At 42.3% G+C, this 19778-nt stretch overlaps 2 protein-coding genes and 1 pseudogene across 5 annotated transcripts in view; all 3 read right to left on the reverse strand.

The window, feature by feature from the left end:
- The window catches only part of LOC146407083 (uncharacterized), a 203646-nt gene that overhangs the window by 78662 nt on the left and 105206 nt on the right, over positions 1-19778 (reverse strand). The window lies entirely within an intron of this gene.
- On the reverse strand, positions 400-7211 carry SPATA31F3 (SPATA31 subfamily F member 3). The gene is made up of 5 exons (XM_084989406.1): positions 6936-7211; positions 6111-6156; positions 5540-5600; positions 4089-4591; positions 400-943 (listed from the first exon to the last, which is right to left on the reverse strand). The coding sequence occupies exons 1-5, from the start codon at positions 7077-7079 to the stop codon at positions 555-557; spliced, it is 1143 nt and encodes a 380-aa protein (XP_084845532.1). The 5' UTR covers positions 7080-7211; the 3' UTR covers positions 400-554.
- On the reverse strand, positions 1464-3736 carry LOC146407084 (protein SPATA31F1-like; annotated as a pseudogene).

Below are 19778 nucleotides of genomic sequence, written 5' to 3' on the forward strand. Positions count from 1 at the left end.
CAAGGACTGGAATACTGTAATACTTCCTTAAAACCTTCCCTCCAGATTGTGAGCATAGGTAGAAGTTAACAATGATTTGTGCATGTGAGTCAAAAATGCACTTGGATTCCTCGCCATTACTTCTTGTACTATCATCATGCACACTTTTCTCCTCTGGGGCTCAAAGACAACATGGGAAGCCATGATAGAAGAAGTCAAGCCTGATCTTTACCTTCAATGCACCTTAGATGAGGGTCTTCCTTCTCTGCCCAAATCCCTTTATAAATAGTCCAGGATGGAATGCTGACCCGTCTGAAATACAGGTATGAGCTCCTATATCATATGGGAAGTGCAATCTACTGCCTCAACTCTCTCCATCACACACCAAATTGAAAATAAGGAGGCACAAACAGGTGGTTCTTTGCTTAGAAGTATAGAGTATATTTGGAGAGGTTCCTGCCTCACCTGCATATTAATGGAAATGACAACAGCCTTTTTCAGGAGGATGCAGAAGTTTGGGAACCTATGAACTCCTTTTTCCTGGATTGGGTATTCTCCTTGTATAGGCAGGTGCCTTATGCTGAGGTGACAGTTGAGACATGGGATGTATTTTCTGGCTGAGTGGCAGAAGTCAGCTGAGGACAGTGCTTGGAGCTGTTGTGGGAAAGGTGCAGGAACCAAGATTGGTTGGACTGAAGGGAGTGTTGCTGGAACTCATTGTCTAGGCACTGGAGGGCATCAAAGAAGGCCATGCCCTCCTCCTCTGTTGTCTTGTCTGACTTAGCTCCCTTCACAGAGCGTTTGGTGGGAGGTGGACTCTTCTCAACATTTTTTGTCTTGGTTTCGGTCATTTTCTCATCCTTAGAGAGGAGAACGGATTCCTTATGCCCTTGACCTTTCACCTCAGGGTTAATCCAATGTGGAAAGTGCTTCGTCTTATCTCCCAAGCCAGCTTCTGCACCTTCTGGAAGGGTAGGGCTCTTGTGAGTATTGGCTGTCTTTGCCAGACCCTGCAGCTTTTGGCCCCAGAAAGTGTGACCCTACAAATTCTGGCCCTACAAAGTTTGGATCCGAAAAATGTGGCCCCTTCAAATGCTAGAGTTGCAAAACCTGACCCAGCAAGTTGTTCCTATAAGCCCTGGACACTCCAGATTTAGTATTCCCAGGAATCCTTGTTTGGGTGAGGGTATTCAGCTTGCTCTAACAACCTTATAGAACATTCTTATCTAGTCCTTTTGCTCTAAAGAATCCTGAAGAATGCTCTCAGAACTCAAGGTAAGGAAGAAGCTGGTGAAGGTACTAACAGGAGGCACTAAGCTGAGAGGATGGAGATGGTGGCTATAAAGATCCAAACAGATCCTTGCTAGTCCCTATTCACTCCAGACCACCATGCTGGCCAAAATAAAATTCTTCCTGTGAAAGATCCTAGAGATACATATGGGAAGTCAGAGACTCTGGGGGGTTCTACTTTTAAGTGTCTGGACCCTCAGCAGAGTAGATATTCTCTCTGGTTGGAGAAAGACTCGGTGCTGCATCCCTTTCTCTGAGATTCTCTGCTGCTCTGAGTTCCCTGGGTCCTCTGTTTTTCCTACTGGCACAGGGAGTAGTCCTCACCTCTGCAGAGGCCTGAGGCTCAGGGCTCCTCCAGGCAGGTGTTGTTTGTTCACTCTGGCCTCTAGCTGAACACAAACCACCCAGGCCTCTGTCATTTCCCCACTGGGTTGTGAGATAACAATGGGGAGGTCCATTGGGAAGAACCATAAGGACTGGTCTAGAACTGCCTTGCTTTTGGCTCTGCTGCACTGCCTTAATTTAATTGCAAGCCTTTCTTTCTGAGGCACATGGGATGCCCAGTGGGATGGGAAGTTCCTGAAGCAATGTCTTCCTTTGGATGTTTAGATTCCTAAAGGCCTCTGAGGCACAGATATTCCTCAGGACAGCCACAATTTATTCCCTGGACCCCTTTGTCTTTATGGTATTTCCCAAAAGTATCTCTATGAATTCTTGTTTCAGGTGAAAACTTAATTTGGCCAAAATGGGTGTCTCGAGCAAGTAGCGGCTAACAGGATCTGTTTGGCTCTCTATTGGCACCATTTCCATTCACCTGTACCTCAGTCTGGAATGCTTGTACACCGTCTGCACAAGTCTCACTGGCATCTTGAAAGCCTGGCCCAGGAATCACACATGCTGCTTATATGAGATTGACCAGAGGCTCTGTTGGGCCCCCAAAAGGCCTAGCCATCATCTTTGTGACTGGAGATTAGCTAGTGAATGCCAGGGCCATGGCCTTGGAGAGCACCACAAAACAAAGAGCCTGCAACTCTGACAGGAAAGCCAAAACATATCTCCAGTTTTTCAAAGGCTCCCCAGGAGGGCACCCAGGCACGTACTAATCTAGGTGATCAGTATAGCATCTGGAGAGACTTGTTGCTACTGGTTAAGGCCTGTCAGTACTCAGGGTGTCACTCCCGAATCCATGTAGGGACTGATTGCTGCCCCTATGTCTAAGGGCTTACTTTCTGGGGTGCAAGGGAACTGAGTTGCTGCCTGGGCCCCTGGAATTCTTCAAAACCAGTGATTTGAGTCCTAACACCTGAAGATGTGGGCAGGAACAATCTTCTAGTAGATCTTCTCACATTTTTATACAATATGGCTCTACAACATTGCCTTGGTCTGGGCAACCACTGTGGACTGGCTCCACTGGCCTCAATAAATCAGAAGAGGTCACTATCCCCTCTGGCCTCTAGGTTTGCAGGCTATAGGACACTCACTCTGGACAGTATGCTGCACTGGGACAGGAGCTGACAGTCAGCAGGGGATTAAAAGCAAATGGATGGGCTGTTGGATCTCCTGGGGAAGGCCCTAGCAATGGCAAAACAACCTGCTAAATCAACCACTTCTGAAGGTGGAACTCCAGCAGCTCAGGGAATGCCCCAGGAAAATACTACCTCATTCTTTTTGTTTTGGGGGAGTTTTTTTTTGGGGGGGGGTGTTTTTAGGGCCACACCACGGCATATGGAGGTTCCCAGGCTAGGGGTCTAATCGGAGCTATAGCTGCTGGCCACAGCCACAGCAACATCAGATTCGAGCTGCATCCATGACCTACACCACAGGTCATGGCAACACCGGATCCTTAACCCACTGAGCAAGTCCAGGGATCGAACCCACAACTTCATGGTTCCTAGTCGGATTTGTTTCCACTCTACCACGACGGGAACTCTACTACCTCATTCTTAAGGCTTGAAATGGGCTTCCCCAAACAGGTAGGCCCCTAGGTCTCAGGAGACTGGCTTCAGAATGTCTCAGGGTTTGTACTGTATGATTTTCTGTATCTACAGAGATCTCTGGGCAAGAGCTGCAAGCCCCACTGAAGCCAGGACTACCAGAGCAAGGCTTCACAGTCGGTCAGATTCAGAAATCGGACACTGATATAGGTTTGTTGATTGAGAGAGAAGCCCAAATGCAGGAATGTGGGAAGAAGGTGGGTCTAACTGAGGTGGAGGAGACTTTAGACAGTTTGGAGATTAAGACATCACTGGAAAAAAAGAGAATGGGCTCCCCTTTTGTGACAAGATGTCTAGGGATGGACCAGGGACTTATGTGCAGAAAAGAGAAACCATAGAAAGGTAGCTGTGTTTCTGCTGCATAGAGCACACTGAGGGCTCATGGTTCCCCCAGACAATGGATAGAGATTACCTAGAAACTGAAACCTGGCAGATCCAGAGCTATGGAGTTTGGGGTTTACTGGCAGTGACATCTACACTGGGTACATAGTAAATCCTTGAAAACAGTTTGGATGGGCTGGCTTAACGCCCATGAACTCCAGGTCAGGGAGCTAAAAGCCTATCTTTTCAACAGAAGCCTTAGAGGTAGCATTCATGATGAAAGAAATGGTAGTATTTGCCCCCAGACTTGGAAAATGCTAGGGGGGTGGGGGGGCAGTATGATAGGAAAACAGGAATCTTCCTCAGATTGTGGGGGCCCTAAACACATGCATTTACATACAAGAATTTAAAGATACCTCAAGGATTTGGGGACACAGGAACTTCAAGCCATGGGGTATTTTAGGTTTGTAAGCTTTGAGTTCAGAGAAAGAAAGGGCTGCTGACCTTGTTTCTCTGGGACACATTTAGTATTGCTCTTCTTGTCTCGATGAATCCTAGGCTCTTCAACGCTTGAAGAAGACAAAACTCCAGCATCCCAGGGCACATCTGGCCCTTGAAATCCCTGCCTTAGCTGTTGGTGGTCAGCCCAGTAATCATGGATGGTGACTGCACTGGCTGACTTGGTGGCTGACTTGACAGTTGACTTGGCAGCTAACTGGGTTAAGGATTTCTGAGTTGTTAGCTGTGACACCGTGCGGGTTGCTGATGGACGTGAAAGCTCTTTGGAATGCAGGGAATGCTGACTCTGCCCAAAACAGAGACTAGACAGGGACAAAATATCGAGGCAAGAGGAGCCATGTGATGGCCCCGATGAAGTAGGCGTGGTCAGGCTACTCTCACCCAATATCAACTGTTGAATCTCCAGAGCCACATCATTGCAGATTTGGCAGCAGGGATCTGCACACAGGAGCTGCCGCACACTCCCCTCCTGAGGAAGCCAGTCCTGGCTGGGAAGGGAAAACAGGCAACTGTTCGTTACTGATGGAGTGACACCGGCCTCTTGGCAAGTGACAGGCCTGTGAGCTCTGGATTATATCCCCAGGTTTTTTGCCATGGCATTTCTCTAGAAATATTCAGCAGATTAAGCCTGGCTAAACTGGGCAAGGTCTCAGACAACTGATGGGAATGCAGAGCCATGAGAGGCTGGGAGGTGGGTGAGTTCTCTGCTGACCTGTGTTGAGAAGCTGAACTGGGAGAAGGGCACCAGCCAGATGGGGCAGCACCAAGAACATCACCAGGTCAGACCTGGTGAGTTGGTCTCATTTGGGGCTAAGGAAGCTACAGCCCGGTATTCAGGTTTTCCAAACTGTGGGAGAGGAAGTCCCAAATACCAGGTCCTGTGGGAACTCTGCATATCAGGGATAACAGGGTGTACACAACATCCCTCGGCAGCCAATCCTCATTCTCTAGAGATCTTAAGAAGGGGATAATATGACAAGCTCCTGCCTGAGGGCCGTCCCAGGAACCGGCCTCCCTGAAGACAGAACCAGTGCAGGTAACGTCAGCAGGGCCCAGGGAGCTGCCCTTGAAAGGGGGCAGCTGTAAAGACAGCATGGCTACGATGACTGACTATGCACTTAATTATCCATTCTCGTGACCAGATAACTCGTCTTGTGGTTGAGCACAAACCCACACAGCTAAATGCTGCACTAGTCAAATCCTGGATTCCAGGACCTTTGTGAGCCCAGCACAGAGCACAACTGGAAGACACCTCTCTCCTGAGACAGCTGACCTCACTTCCTCCTCTGGCAACCCTCTCAACCAGTACGCCAGGCTCCACCGTGTCTGGCTCCCTCCCAGCCACTCTCTTTCTTCCCTACCCTGCCCCACGCCAAGCAGGGAAATCATCACAGGCCAGGCTGGGAGTTGGGACACGGCAAAGAGCAAGAGGTCACCTTCTCATGACAGAGAGCAGCTCCCACGGCTTCTCAGCTTCTTTCCGGGAAAGTCTCCTAGCTGAGAAACCAGGAGACAGTGTTACATGCAACGGGAGAGGGTTCGGGAACCTCCTGCAGCAAGCTGAAGGCCTTCGAGGGAGAGGAGACTGCAAACTCCACAGACAGTGCTCTGAGACATGTATCAGGTGCTCTCCTGGGCCTAATCTCATTTGACCTTCACAACCACACTGTGAGTGAGACAGGATCATCAGATGCCCTTTTTATGGATAAAAAGACTGAGAGATGAGGTGACTTCCAATGGGTCATAAAACTAGGAAGTGACACAGTTACAGACATCTCCCCTACTTCCTCACTCTCTATTCCCAGGGCTAAGGTGGGGAATTTGGGAACATCCTCAGGCTCTCATTTCCCACCCAAAAGAGTCTTCTGGGAGAATCTGTCAACTTGGGGAAGTAGAGCCTTCAGTGCTTAGAGCACCTGGCTCCTGACACCAGGGGTCATTGAGTACCAGGTCCATGGGTACCTCACGCCCAGGGGAGGGATGTCAGAGCAGAGACTGAGACTTTACCTCTTGACGTTTTATCTTTAGCCCTTTGTTTGACTCTCCGGTGACGCTTAAAGACAAAAGAGTTTAAGTGTGAAGCTGAGGCACCCTTTTCTTTTCATGTCTAACCTAAGACAAAACCTGCAAATACTTCCCAATGTTTCTGTATTCCTATTTTATACATTCTCCTACCTTTCTCTTTCCTATTCTATCTTTTTCACACCATCTTTTCCTTGCTCTTCTTATTTCTGAATAATTTCAAGGCTCTTCTTACTCTATACTTCCACCCCCATGCCCTGAACAAGTTCTATGGGGAGATCAAAATGAGACAGGAGAAAGGGGGAAACATAGTAAAGGATGGATGGTCTAATATCTAAAGGACTGCAGCCACCCAAGACTAAATCTCTACCAATCAGAAGAATCACCCAAATATGAGGCTATTCTGGGATCCAGTGAGGAAACTTCCTCCATTAAAAAAAAAAAAAAAAAAAAAAGCAGGAGTTCCCATCATGGAGCAGCAGAAAAGAACCCGACTATGAACCATGAGGTTGCAGGTTTGATCCCTAGCCTTGCTCAGTGGATTAAGGATCTGGTGTTGCCGTGAGCTGTGTTGTAGGTCGCAGACGAAGCTCAGATCCTGCATTGTGTGGCTGCGGTGTAAGCCAGCAGCTACAGCTCCAATTAAACCCCTAGCCTTGGAACCTCCATATGCCACCAGTGCTGCCCTAAAAAGCCAAAAACAAAAAAAAAAAAAAAAAAAGCAGGGCTAAGGGTAAAAAGAAACAGTGATGGGACAAAATCTTTTTGTATGAAACAATCAGTTCAGTCATGGTCATAGTGTTTCCCTACCCGGCAGCAGCTCCTGTTAGGTCCCACCCTTAAATCTCGGTGATTCTTTCTCACTTGCCAAATAATTAATGCAATAATAAGGATGGAGCCATAAGTGTAAAAGGGATATCCAACATCCCACAGAATAAAGGTAGGGCTCAACATAATCTAAACCTCACTAGCCATCCCTCTTCCTAGGCTTCCTAGGCTTTCAGGGTCTTAGAACCCAGTGCCTACAAATTCTAGACCTATCATGTCTGCCTCACAGAGGACAGAACTAGACCACCAGACTGCATCACAAAGGCCTCCTGTTTCCCAAGTCACACGTGGGCATCACAGACCTTACTTGTCTTAGAGAAGCTCATATAACACAGTGTTCAGATAAGAGTGTCTGGTGGTCTGTATGGGTTGTCTAAGGTGCAGGAAGCAAATACTCTTTCATGCTCTAATACCACAATACCCACCACTCCTATGTCCATATATTCATTTTATGGTTGCACCCATGACATATGGCAGTTCCCAGGCCAGGGACTGAAATCTGAGCCACAGCTGCAACCTATGCCATAGCTGTGGCAACACTGGATCCTTCACCCCACTTGCACTGGGCCAAGGATCAAATCTGTGCCTCTGCAGCCACTTGAGCCACTGCAGTCAGATTCTTAACCCACTGAGCCACAGCAGGAACTCCCTGATTCATATATTAACATCAACTTCGTGACCCCTATTGACATTGTGATACGTTTCCAAGACTCCAGGATTTCTGACTTTCCTAAGAAGTTTTTGGCCTGATGAGAGCAGTCCCACACTCCCGAAGTTCTTAGGCTCAAAATCTCTGAACAGCCTATTGGCCCCTCCACCAACACCCAGTCCACCACTGAACAGATGTGATGAGACAACAATTTGTGCTGATCCCTAAGCTGGACAGTGTCAAAGGTACAGAGACATTTGAGTTATGTTACCTGCCGCTCTCAAGACACTTAAAAATCTAGTTTCAAAGACAAGATTAATTCACAATCAAGAACTTACCTTACTAAGAGTTGAATTAAGAACCAGCCTTACTAGAAATTGGGAAAGAGGAGTGTAGGGAATTATTTATCAGGTATGAAGTTTCTGATGGGATGAGAAAAAGTTCTGAAAATGGATGGTGATGATTGCACAACCCTGTGAGTGTACTTAAATCACAGTTAATGTGTTACTGACATGTACACTTAAAAGTGGTTAAAATAGTGAAGTCAGAAAGAGAAACACAAATACCATGTGATATCACTGATATGTGGAATCTAAAATATGGCACAAATTAACCTATCTATTGAACAGAAACAGACTCATGGACATAGAGAACAGAATTGTGATTGCCAAGGGGGAAGGGAGGAGTGGCATGGACTGGGAGTTTGGGGTTAGTAGATGCAAATTATTGCATTTGGAGTAGATAAGCAATAAGATCCTGCTGTGTAGTACAGGGAACTATATCTAATCACTTGTGATGGAACATGATGGAAGATAATATGAGAAAAAGAATGTTTATGTGTGTAACTGGGTCACTTAGCTGTACAGCAGAAATTTACAGAACATTGTAAATCAACTCTAATAAAAATTTTTTTGAAGAAAGAAAAAAATATATATATAGGAAAAAAGTGGTTAAAATAGTAAAGCTTATGTTGAGCATTTTTACCATAAAGAAATAAAAGGCAAAAAAAAATCATTAGCATGAAGGATTTTTTAACAATAAGGAAGAACACTCTGAAAATGATTTGGGGAGTTCCTGTCGTAGCACAGCAGTTAACGAATCCGACTAGGAACCATGAGGTTGTGGGTTCGATCCCTGCCCTTGCTCAGTGGGTTAACGATCCGGCGTTGCCGTGAGCTGTGGTGTAGGTCGCAGACGCGGCTCGGATCCTGCGTTGCTGTGGCTCTGGCATAGGCTGGCAGTTATAGCTCTGATTCAACCCCTAGCCTGGGAACCTCCATATGCCGCGAGAGCGGCCCACAAAATAGCAAAAAGACCAAAAAAATAAAAAGTAAATTAAAAAATAATAATAAAAATGAAAATGATTTGGCAAAGAAGTAGATTAGTGAATGTTTTTACTTAAATGTCCTTTTTTTATATAACAATAAAAATGAAATAGATCCTTACATTTAAGATCATTTAAGAAGAGTCTCAACCTAAAGATGGGATGAATTTGAGACATGTCAACATCTTTCCTGAACTTATAAATCCCATAACATAGGAATGAGAAGACTATTCCAACTAAAGAGCACTGAATAACAGGTTAACAATAATCAATTTTAAAGAAGCTTGCATCAGGTTAACAGCAGAGATCAAGATACCTACAAAGAGGCTTGAATCTTTTATTACAGTTATTAATCCTACCCAGCCAAGCTTCTGCTTCCTGCAGCTGTGCTGGCCTCTATGCTGCTGCAAAGGTTCTCAGACTCCCGTTAACCTGACTCATTGTGGCACTGATTGGTGTTTGGTGTCCTCCTCCCTGGGACAGTGAATATATGTGATTTAAAAACTTCTGTCTTAGGGGTCCAGCGTCAGGTGTCGTATATTCAAGAATCCCCAGAACCCTAGGGTTACTAATGGGATGAAGATGAGTTGCACAGAACACTGTATCTCCTACCCAACCAGCTCCTGCTTCCTGCAGCTGCTGCTGCAACATTTCTCGGTCTCCCATTAGCCTGACCTCTTGCCCCAGACAAAAATCATCAAATCTGGCAAACCTGGTACCAGCTCCAACCAGTACACTATTTACCTTACAGGTGATCCTGTCACTGTCATCCCACAAAGCCATTAAAACCATCTGCTGAAAACTCCCCTAAAGCAGCTGACCCAGCCCTTGCTTCTCTGTCTCAGAGCTAAGGAGTTAAAAGCCAAAGACATTCTTAAGCCTTTTTGCAGAGTAGGCCTTTAGTAAAGGTTCATTTATTGATTTGGTACCCACAGATGGAGGATCCTTGTGTGGACAGGACAGTGGGATCAGCATCTTCCTAAAGGGCATAATCATGTAAAGAACACACTGTCGGAGTTCCTGTCGTGGCGCAGTGGTTAACGAATCCGACTAGGAACCATGAGGTTGCGGGTTCGGTCCCTGCCCTTGCTCAGTGGGTTAACAATCCAGCGTTGCCGTGAGCTGTGGTGTAGGTTGCAGACGCGGCTCGGATCCCGAGTTGCTGTGGCTCTGGCGTAGGCCAGTGGCTACAGCTCCGAATAGACCCCTAGCCTGGGAACCTCCATATGCCGCAGGAGCGGCCCAAAGAAACAGCAAAAAGACAAACAAACAAACAAAAAAAACAAACAAAAAAATAAAAATAAAAATAAATAAAGAACACACTGTCGTTTAATGACATGGATATGGACCTTCACATTTGTCCTGCCTGTCTCACAGTTTACAGCGAACAAACAAAGAAGATGAAGTACATTAAAGGCCTCTGTGGACTTTAGAGGGCTACACAAACTGTAAAGGATTTAGCTTTGTCTGTTTTCAGAAAAAACTTGCTAAAGCCAGACCATGATACTTCCATGATAATACCACAATAATATTTTTTCAGAAAACTGTTCATGATATTTGATTCATATGTACTATGAGTCTTATCATAGGCCCATAAAGAGAAATCCTAACAGGCCACTGATTTTATTTTCTTACTCTACACAAGTCTTACGAAGGAATTTTCCTGTGCCTCATTCTCAGAAAACACTAGTGAACACCTCAGATGCCTCAGGTGATGGGGACAGAGAGGCACAGTTGCTGACAATCAGAAATGCTTTTATACATATTTTTTATTAATGTCCACAATGAACAGGGAGTTAGACAGGAAGCCCCAGAGCACTATCAGGCAACAAGACCACCAGCATTCTCGCAGCAGCTGACTACACTATGTAGAAGTGTAGCAAGAAGCTAGAGGCACTAGAGGGCAGCAAGTGCCCACCCAATGAGTCTGAGGACTGGGGCAGGAACTTTAAAAGGCCATCTGTTACAGAGGCTCTCAATCTTGGCCGTACATCTGAATCGCTGGGAGGCTTATAAAAACATAGATTTCCTGGCCTCACCCCAGACTTAATGAATCAGAATCTCTAGGTGCAGGTCTAGCAATCTATACATTAAATAAGGGTCAAAAATAATCCTCAAGCAATAGAGCATGGACTCTGGGTGTATATTTATTTGGGAGCAACAGTTCTTCACCCCACTCTAGTTTTACTGAGATATAACTGGCATAAAGCATTGTATTAGTTTAAGCTGAACAAGATAATAATTTGATGAATGTAGATACTGTGAAATAATTACCACAGTAAGTTAACATCTATTATTTCACAGATACAATTTTTTTTATTGTAATAAGAACTTTTAGGATCTACTTTCAGATACATAAAACTACAGTAACCATGTTATACATTAGACCCCTGGAACCTATTAATCATAACTTTAATTTTGTACATTTTGACCATCCTCACCCATTTCCTTCAACCCCACTCTCTACCACTAGCAACCACCAATCCATTCTCTGAATGTATGAGTTTGGTTTTTTTAGACTCCATATATAAGTGAGATCACTGAGTATTTGTCTTTCTCTATCTGATTTACTTCAGTTAGCATAATGCTGTCAAGGTCCATCCATGTTGTTGCAAACAGCAAGATTTCCTTCTTTTCTACGGCTGAAAAATATTCCGTAACATCACCCATATCCATTCATCTGTCAATGGATGCTTAGGCTGTTTCCATGCCTTGGCTTTTATAAATAATGCTGCAATGAGCATGGGTGTACAGATATTTTTTGGAGATAGTGATTTCATTTCCTTCAGATATATAACCAGAAATGGGATTGCTGGATCATATGGTAGTTCTATTTTTAACTTTTTGAGTACCCTCCATACTGTTTTCCATAGTGCCTGCATCAAGTTACATTCCCACCAACACTGCACAAGGGCTCCTTTTGCTTCACATCTTCCCCAGCATTTGTTATCTCTTGCTTTTAGAGGACAGCCCTTCCAACAGGAGTGAGTTGTTATCTCATCACGGTTTTGATTTGCATTTCCCTGATGATTAGTGATGTCAAGCACCTTTTCATACACTGTTGGCCATTTGTATGTCTTCTTTGAATAACTGTCTTTTCAGGCCCTCGGCCCATTTTCTAATTGGATTGTTTGGTTTTTGCTTTTGAGTTGTATGAGTTTATATACTTTGGATATTAAGCCCTTATCAGACATACGGTTTATAAATATATTCTCCCATCCTATAGGTTGCCTTTTCATTTTGTTAATGGTTTCCTTTGCTATGCAGAGGCTTTGTACTTTCACATAGTCTCAGTTGTTTATTTTTACTTTTGTTTCCTATGCTCCAGGTGTCAAATGCAAAAAAAAAAAAAAAATCACTACTAAGACTAATTTCAAAGAGTTTACTCCCTGTTTTCTTCTAGGAGTTTTATGGTTTCAAGTCTTAGAATTGAGTCTTTAATCCATTTTGAGTTGATTTTTGTGTTAGGGGTAAGATAGGGGTCCAGTTTTATTTCTTTTACATATAAATGACCAGTCTTCCTAGCACAGTTTACTGAAGAAACTATTCTTTCCCCATATTCTTGGCTCCTTTATCATAATTTTTTTTTTGTCTTTTTAGGGCTGCACCCAAGCATATGGAAGTTTCCAAGCTAGGGGTCCAATCGGAGCTATAGCCACCAGCCTATACCAGAGCCACAGCAACACAGGATCCAAGCGGTGGCTGCAACCTACACCACAGCTCAAGTCAACACCAGATCCTTAACCTACTAAGCAAGACTAGGGACCGAACCCACGTCATCTCATGGATGCTAGTTGGGCTTATTAACCACTGAGCCATGATGGGAACTCCTCCTTTATCATAAATTAATTAATCACATACGTATCAGTTTATTTCTGGACTCTTTATTCTGTTCTGTTGATCTGTATGTCTGTTCTTATCCCAGAGCAAAGGTTTTTTACATTCTTTTTTTGAGAGTGATTCTTTTTTGGATGGCCACACCTATGGCATGAGGAATTTCCCAGGCCAGGGATCAAACCTCAGCCACAGCAGTGACTATAATCTGTTCCCCCTGCACAGATAACTTCAAGATAAAGGCTGCATCCTGCTTGGATAATAGAGATCATCTACTTCTCATTCTTGAGGTAAAGGAGACCTCTGGAACTACACACTTGCAGAAAGCTTCCTCAGGGGTCAGAGAAAGGAGGGGCACCAGACCATAGCACTTTCCGTCAACTTCCCAGAGACCCTTGTGCTAAAATCCATCCTGAGGGCAGGCTCTGAGTCAGGCCAAAGCGATACAAGCAGGCGATTCGTCAAAGAAAGCCGGGAAGGACTGACCCATATAAATGATTTAAAGGACCTCCAAAGCACATGATGCTCTCTTCCTCTCTTGCTTTTTTTCTCTGTATCTCTGTCTTTCTCCCTCCTTTTCCACACATCCCCAGCCTGCCTGTGCCTGCGGAGATTTTCTCCGCATCTATTTTCTCTCTCTTCCCTCTTTAAATAAACACTTAATTGCCTCACTACCCTCAGTCTCTTTGCTGAATTCTTTCTCCAAAGTAACAAAGTTCTGGGGACCTATATCAAGTGGTTATGGTTCAGCATGCTCACTCGACAGCCACCAGAGAACAATACTACCTGATTGGAAGACTTCTTATAAAGCTATATTAGCTTTTGCACAACAAAGGAAACTATTTAAAAAAAAAAAACCAAAAAGACAACCTATGGAATGGGAGAAAATGGTTTCAAATGATACAACTAACAAGGGTTTCATCTCTAAAATACACAAACGACTTACACAACTCAACAGCAAAAAAAGCCAACAACCCATTGGAAAAATGGGCAGAAGACCTGATAGACATTTCTCCAAAGAAGATATACAGATGGCCAACAAGTACATGAAACAATGCTCAACATCACTGATTATTAGAGAAATGCACATCAAAACTACTATGAGATACCACCTCACACCAGTCAGAATGGCCATCATTAATAAGTCCACAAATAACAAGTGCTGGAGAGGGTGCAGAGAAAAGGGAACCCTCCTACACTGTTGGTGGGAATGTAAATTGATACAACCACATATGGAAAACAGTATGGAGGTGCCTCAGAAAACCAAATAGAGAACTACTATATGACCCAGCAATCCCACTCTTGGGCATATATCCGGACAAAACTTTCCTTGAAAAATACACATGCACCCATATGTTCACTGAAGCACTCTTCACAATAGCCAAGACATGGAAACAACCCAAACGTCCATCAACAGATGAATGGATTAAAAAGATGTGGTATATATACACAATGGACTACTACTCAGCTATAAAAATAAATAAATAAATAATGCCATTTGCAGCAACATGGATAGAACTAGAGACTCTCATACTAAGTGAAGTAAGTCAGAAAGAGAAAGACAAATACCATATGATATCACATATATCTGGAATCTAATATATGGCACAAATAAACCTTTCCACAGAAAAGAAAATCATGGACTTGGAGAACAGACTTGTGGTTGCCAAGGGGGTAAGGGAGGAAGTGGGATGGACTGGGAATCTGGGGTTCATAGATGCAAACTATTGCCTTTGGAATGGATAAGCAATGAGATCCTGCTATATAGCACTGGAAACTATATCTAGTCACTTGTGATGGAGCATGATGGAGGAAAATGTGAGAAAAAGAATGTATGTGTGTGTGTGTGTGTGAGAGAGAGAGAGAGAGAGAGACTAGGTCACTTTGCTGTACAGTAGAAAACTCACAGGACACTAAACCAACTATAACGGAAAAAATAAAAATCATAAAAAATAGTCAATAAAGCTATGTTAATCAACACAGTGTGGTACTGGCATAAATATTGATAAATAAACCAGTGGAACAGAACAGAGTCCATAAATGGACCCCCCACACATGAACAAATGATTTTTGATAGTGGTGGAAGAGCAACTCAGTAGGAAAAGAAAAGTCTTTTCAGCAAATGATTTTGGAATAATTGATATCAATACGTACAAAAACAATTTCAATCCATTACTCTCAATATATACAAATATTAATTTTAAATGGACTAGGGACACAACAATATGAATGTACTTAATGCCAGTGAGCTGTATACTTAAAATGATTAAAATGGTGAATCTACACCACAGCTGTGGCAGTGCCAGATTCTTAACCCATTATGCCAGGCCAGGGATTAAACCTGTGTCCCAGTGCTCCAGAGACACTGCTGATCCCATTGCACCATGGCAGGAACTCCAAAATGGTAAATTTTATGTTATGTGCATTTTACCACAACAACAAAAAAAACAGGCATTTGACTGTGGGAAAAATGTCTTTATAAATACATATGATTTGTGGCTATTCTTGTGCTCAGACTTGCACAGTACAGCAGAATAAAACACAGTATTTACAATTCATTGTTATCTTATATAAAATGTGTTATTCTGTTAAATATTAATGAAAGTTCTATGTTCAACCAATGAAAATAATTACATTTCAGTGTGCCTTAAATAACATGTCTAAAAGAAACTCCTTAAAGATGAAATTTCAGTCATACTTTCAAAAATGTTTTCAGGATCTACAGCTTTTTTCCCCATCTAAAGAAATGCTCCTAAGTATTCTGAAATTTAATTCCTATTTATGACAGATTTCAGTTAAGAAAAGGAAAAGAGCTCTCACTGAGAGAGGTGAAGAGATGATAACAAAAGACACATAAAATTTAAAGAAACTTCTGCAGATGACATTATAAAAAGTCCTCCTACAGTGAGTTTGGCCATCTCTGGCAATGACCTAACTTACATGGTGATCTATAAACAGAAGTTAAGAATTCAGGAGCACAAGGAAGAAAGGGGAATTAACCCTGACCAAGAAAAATCACCATGTGCCATGCCCTTGACAGGTCTCATCATTCAGTCCTTACCATCAACCAGACTCGGGTATTGTTATCCCATTTATAAAAGAGGAAACTGAATCACCTGTAAAGTCACACTACCTGAGGGCACAAAGCAACTTAGTGATTGATAAAAAATTTGTTTATATTGATAGAACACTGTAAACCAACTATACTGGAAAAAATAAAAATCATTTTTTAAAAGTTTGTTTCTAAGCTCCACTAAGCTACGCAACTTTCAATTCAATCAAGTTGAAAGGATACAGACAAACCAAATGATTATAATAAGATGTTCGAAATTTCAGACTACTCATCTGTCCAATCTTCTTTGGGAAAAAAAAGGGCCACAGTAATAAAATGATTCTAAAACAGGAGCCAAAGTGCAGAGCTCGGTTCAAAGGTGTCCAGTGCCATCAGGTATATCACTGTTTCTCATCGGGTATATCCTCCAGGGGCAACAGGCATCAGGCTGACATAGCCCAGTGACATCAGAATCTGAGACTGCCCCATTCATACTCCTGGCTTGACTACAGGCTCAGTGCCTTCTGACCAGAATGCAACTTTCAATGTAATGGACCTATAGGAAGAGAACACCCTGACCAACAGGTAGGATCATGCCAGGTCCCATGGGATTATAATTTTCAGTATAAATTTTTAAATTGACATGATGATTTATGCCTCAGATTCTTTCCAGTTCAATTACAGTTGGTAATTCAGTTTAATTACAGTTGGCTTCCTGGAGTTCCTATTGTGGCTCAGAAGGTTAAGAAGCCAACACAGTGTCGGTGAGGATGCAAGTTGGATTCCTGGCCTCAATCAGTGGGTTAAGGATCCAGGGTTGTCACTAGTTTCAGAGTAGGTTGCAAATTCGGCTAGGATATGGTGTTGCCGTGGCTGTGCCGTAGGCCAGCAGCTGCACCTCTGACAGTTCCTAGCCTGGGAACTTCCATATGCTGCAGGTGCAGCCCTGAATAAATAAATTATTTTTAAAATAAATAAATTTTTTAAACAAACAAATAAATAAATACAGTTGGTTTCCTGAACAAACCACTGACTCAGAGAACCTTGACAAGGAGTCTTTCTGCTTGTAAAGCGGAGGAATACTGATTCCTAGTTCTCCCTCCTTTCTGTTCCTCCTAATTAGTGTCTGCCCTCCTGACCAGCTGCAGGGGCAGGGAGGGCAATTCTAAACCACAGGCTGCTGTAATGACCACCATCCCCAGCCTCCTAACAGAGGAGGGTGGTGCTACGATTTCTCCATCTCAGCTGCCTTCCTTTTGTGTGCCTTGGTTTTTGTCCATTACTATAGAGTAGTAGCTATTAAAGGCAATTTACTGAATAAAGAATTTGGTTGGGGGTGGGGGAGTGGTAAATGTTATCCAGAAGTGAATCCTGATAACTTAAAAGTAGGAAATAACAATTACATAGAAATACTCAAAATATCTGAGTGTGTCTGGTACAGATAAACTGCTATATAAATCTCCTACAAAGAGAAGAGGGATTATTTTTGGCTAAAATGATCTGGAAAAGCTTCATGTTGTAGAAAATGGCATTTAAACTGGTGCTTGAAGCAGAGAGAGGATTTACAATGTGGAATTGGAAGAGAGAGTGATCCACATGCAGGACACAGCATGTATAAAGCTGCTGGTGTCTCTGGGTGACGATATGAGGAAATAACAGGATTCCTGAAATACTTATTTTACTCTGGATGCATTTTATTTTGTATATATATGATCTGAATGAAGTGAAGTTTAGATTTCATTTTGTCTTTGTGTGGAAATTGAGGGTGTATTTTTCTGCATCACGTGGACATAAACTGTGGAGATGGGTCTCCTGAATCTGACCATATGTGTTTCTAGGCATAAACGTCTGCGTGGGTGCATTTTCTCTACAGATTTTTTGGTCATGTGGGTGTGTGCACATGCAGTCCTGAGGAGATGGGAAGGAAAGAGAGAGGAAGGGGGAGAGGTGAGGAAGAGAAGGAAGAGAAGAAAGGGAATGAAAAGCTGCTGAGGTGAATCTCTGTCTGAAGCCCTAATGTGAAACTCCTACACATCATTAGTAATTTAAGTAGTTGATAATTGATTGTCCCTTTGATATTGGAAGTTCTTTTTCTAAAAATAAAGCGTTTATTGGTAAAAGGCTAGTGTTCCAAAGCAATATTTTTACCCATCACATTCTTTGTCTTTTCATTTGTCCTTCCTTTCATCCAATTTAATTCTCGTTTTGGATTTTTTTTTCTTTTGGTATCTTCTTTTCTTTTCTTATCCTCCCAGTCCCATTTATTTCTTCATTGGAATTCTGTCTTTCCATAAAATTTTCCTTCCTCTCACTTATGGAGCTAATACTTTACCCCACTCATACTCCGGAAAATAAATGTTTTTAAATTGGAAAGGGGTACTTCTTGTTGTAAAGATCCTTTTGGTTCGACCTTAGGCTTTTATCTTCACCATCACTGCCACAGACAATTCAACAAATTTCAATTGGGTGCTTTGGTGTATATTAAAGGCATTGTTCTAGTTACTGAAAAAAATGCCTAGCAATAGTTAACCAATTATATTAATGTTCATATTTACATAAAGTAACCAACTTTTTTTTTTCTCCAGACATAGGAGAAAACTATAAGACAGAAAAGCAAGAGGGATTTAGCTAGCTTTTTCATGGGCATCTGCTATCATATTTGAAAAGTGAGGCAGCAAATAATCATTCAGTGAATTTACATATTTTTTCATACTTATTAATACATTGCCATTCTAAGAAGTGAGGGTAAATCAAAATTATATTTAGTGAGCAGTATTTTTGCAATTGTTTCTTAGAAATGGTTTGGATATCCAAAGATGTTTCACTAATTATCATTTGTTTAATGATTAAGCTCTTAAGGTTAGCTAAGGATCTGGAAATATAATTTAAGCTAATATAATATATCCTTATGAGTTATATAATTATAAGGATTTCATAATTTCAGAAATAATGGCTTGAAAACTACCCAAATTTAATAAAAGTCATGAATTTACAAATTCAAAATGAACCCCAAATAGGACAAATTAAAATATGTTGCTTTTAAAGAACTTACTAGATTGGAGTTCCCATCGTGGCTCAGTGGTTAACAAACCTGATTAGGATCCAAGAGGATGTGGGTTCGATCCCTGGCCTCGTTCAGTGGGTTAAGGATCCAGGTTGCTGCAAGCTGTGGTGTAGGTCACAGACACAGCTCGGATTCCCAGTTGCTGTGGCTGCGCAATAGGCTGGAGGCTATAGCTCTGACTGGACCCCTAGCCTGGGAACCTCCATAAGCTATGGGTGCAGCCCTAAAAAGACAGAAAAAAAGAAAAAAGAAAGAAGAAGAAACCTTCTAGATAGATAGACAGACAGACAGATGCTGCAAATGCTAATTAAAAAAAAAAAAAGGTGGATTGGCTCTTTCAATGCCAGAAAAAGCAGACTTCAGAACAAGGAAAACTGCCAGCAGTAAAGAGGAAAATTATACAGTGAATAATGAAGTGACTACCCAAGAAGATACACAATTTAAAATGTATATGCTTCTAAGAACAGAGCTCAAGAACACATGAAGCAAAAATTGATAGAAAAGAGATAGATATATCTACAAGTACAACAATCTCTGTAACAGACAAAAAATTAGCAAGGATATAGAAGAACTGAACAATACTATCAACCAACTCGACCACACTGGCATTTATAGAGCACTCCACCCAACAAGAGCAGAATACACATTCATTTAAAGTATGCATGGAACATTCATCAAGATAGGCCATATTCTGGGCCATAAAAATCTTAATGATTTTTTAAAAACTGAAATTATACAAAGTTTATTGTGTGATCATACCAAATTAAACTATAAGTCATTATTTAATGGTTAGAAATATTTCTGGAAAATCCCCTCAAATTCGGAAATTACAAAATGCTGATGAAAAGTAATGCTGATGAAAGAAATCAGAGAATATCTGAATAAACAAAGAAACACATTAG

This window comes from Sus scrofa, chromosome 1 (genome assembly GCF_054392235.1).
Source record: "Sus scrofa isolate SSC_HxYL_T2T_F1_AM1 chromosome 1, Sscrofa_HxYL_maternal_Yorkshire_Landrace_v2.0, whole genome shotgun sequence".
NCBI lineage: Eukaryota > Metazoa > Chordata > Mammalia > Artiodactyla > Suidae > Sus > Sus scrofa.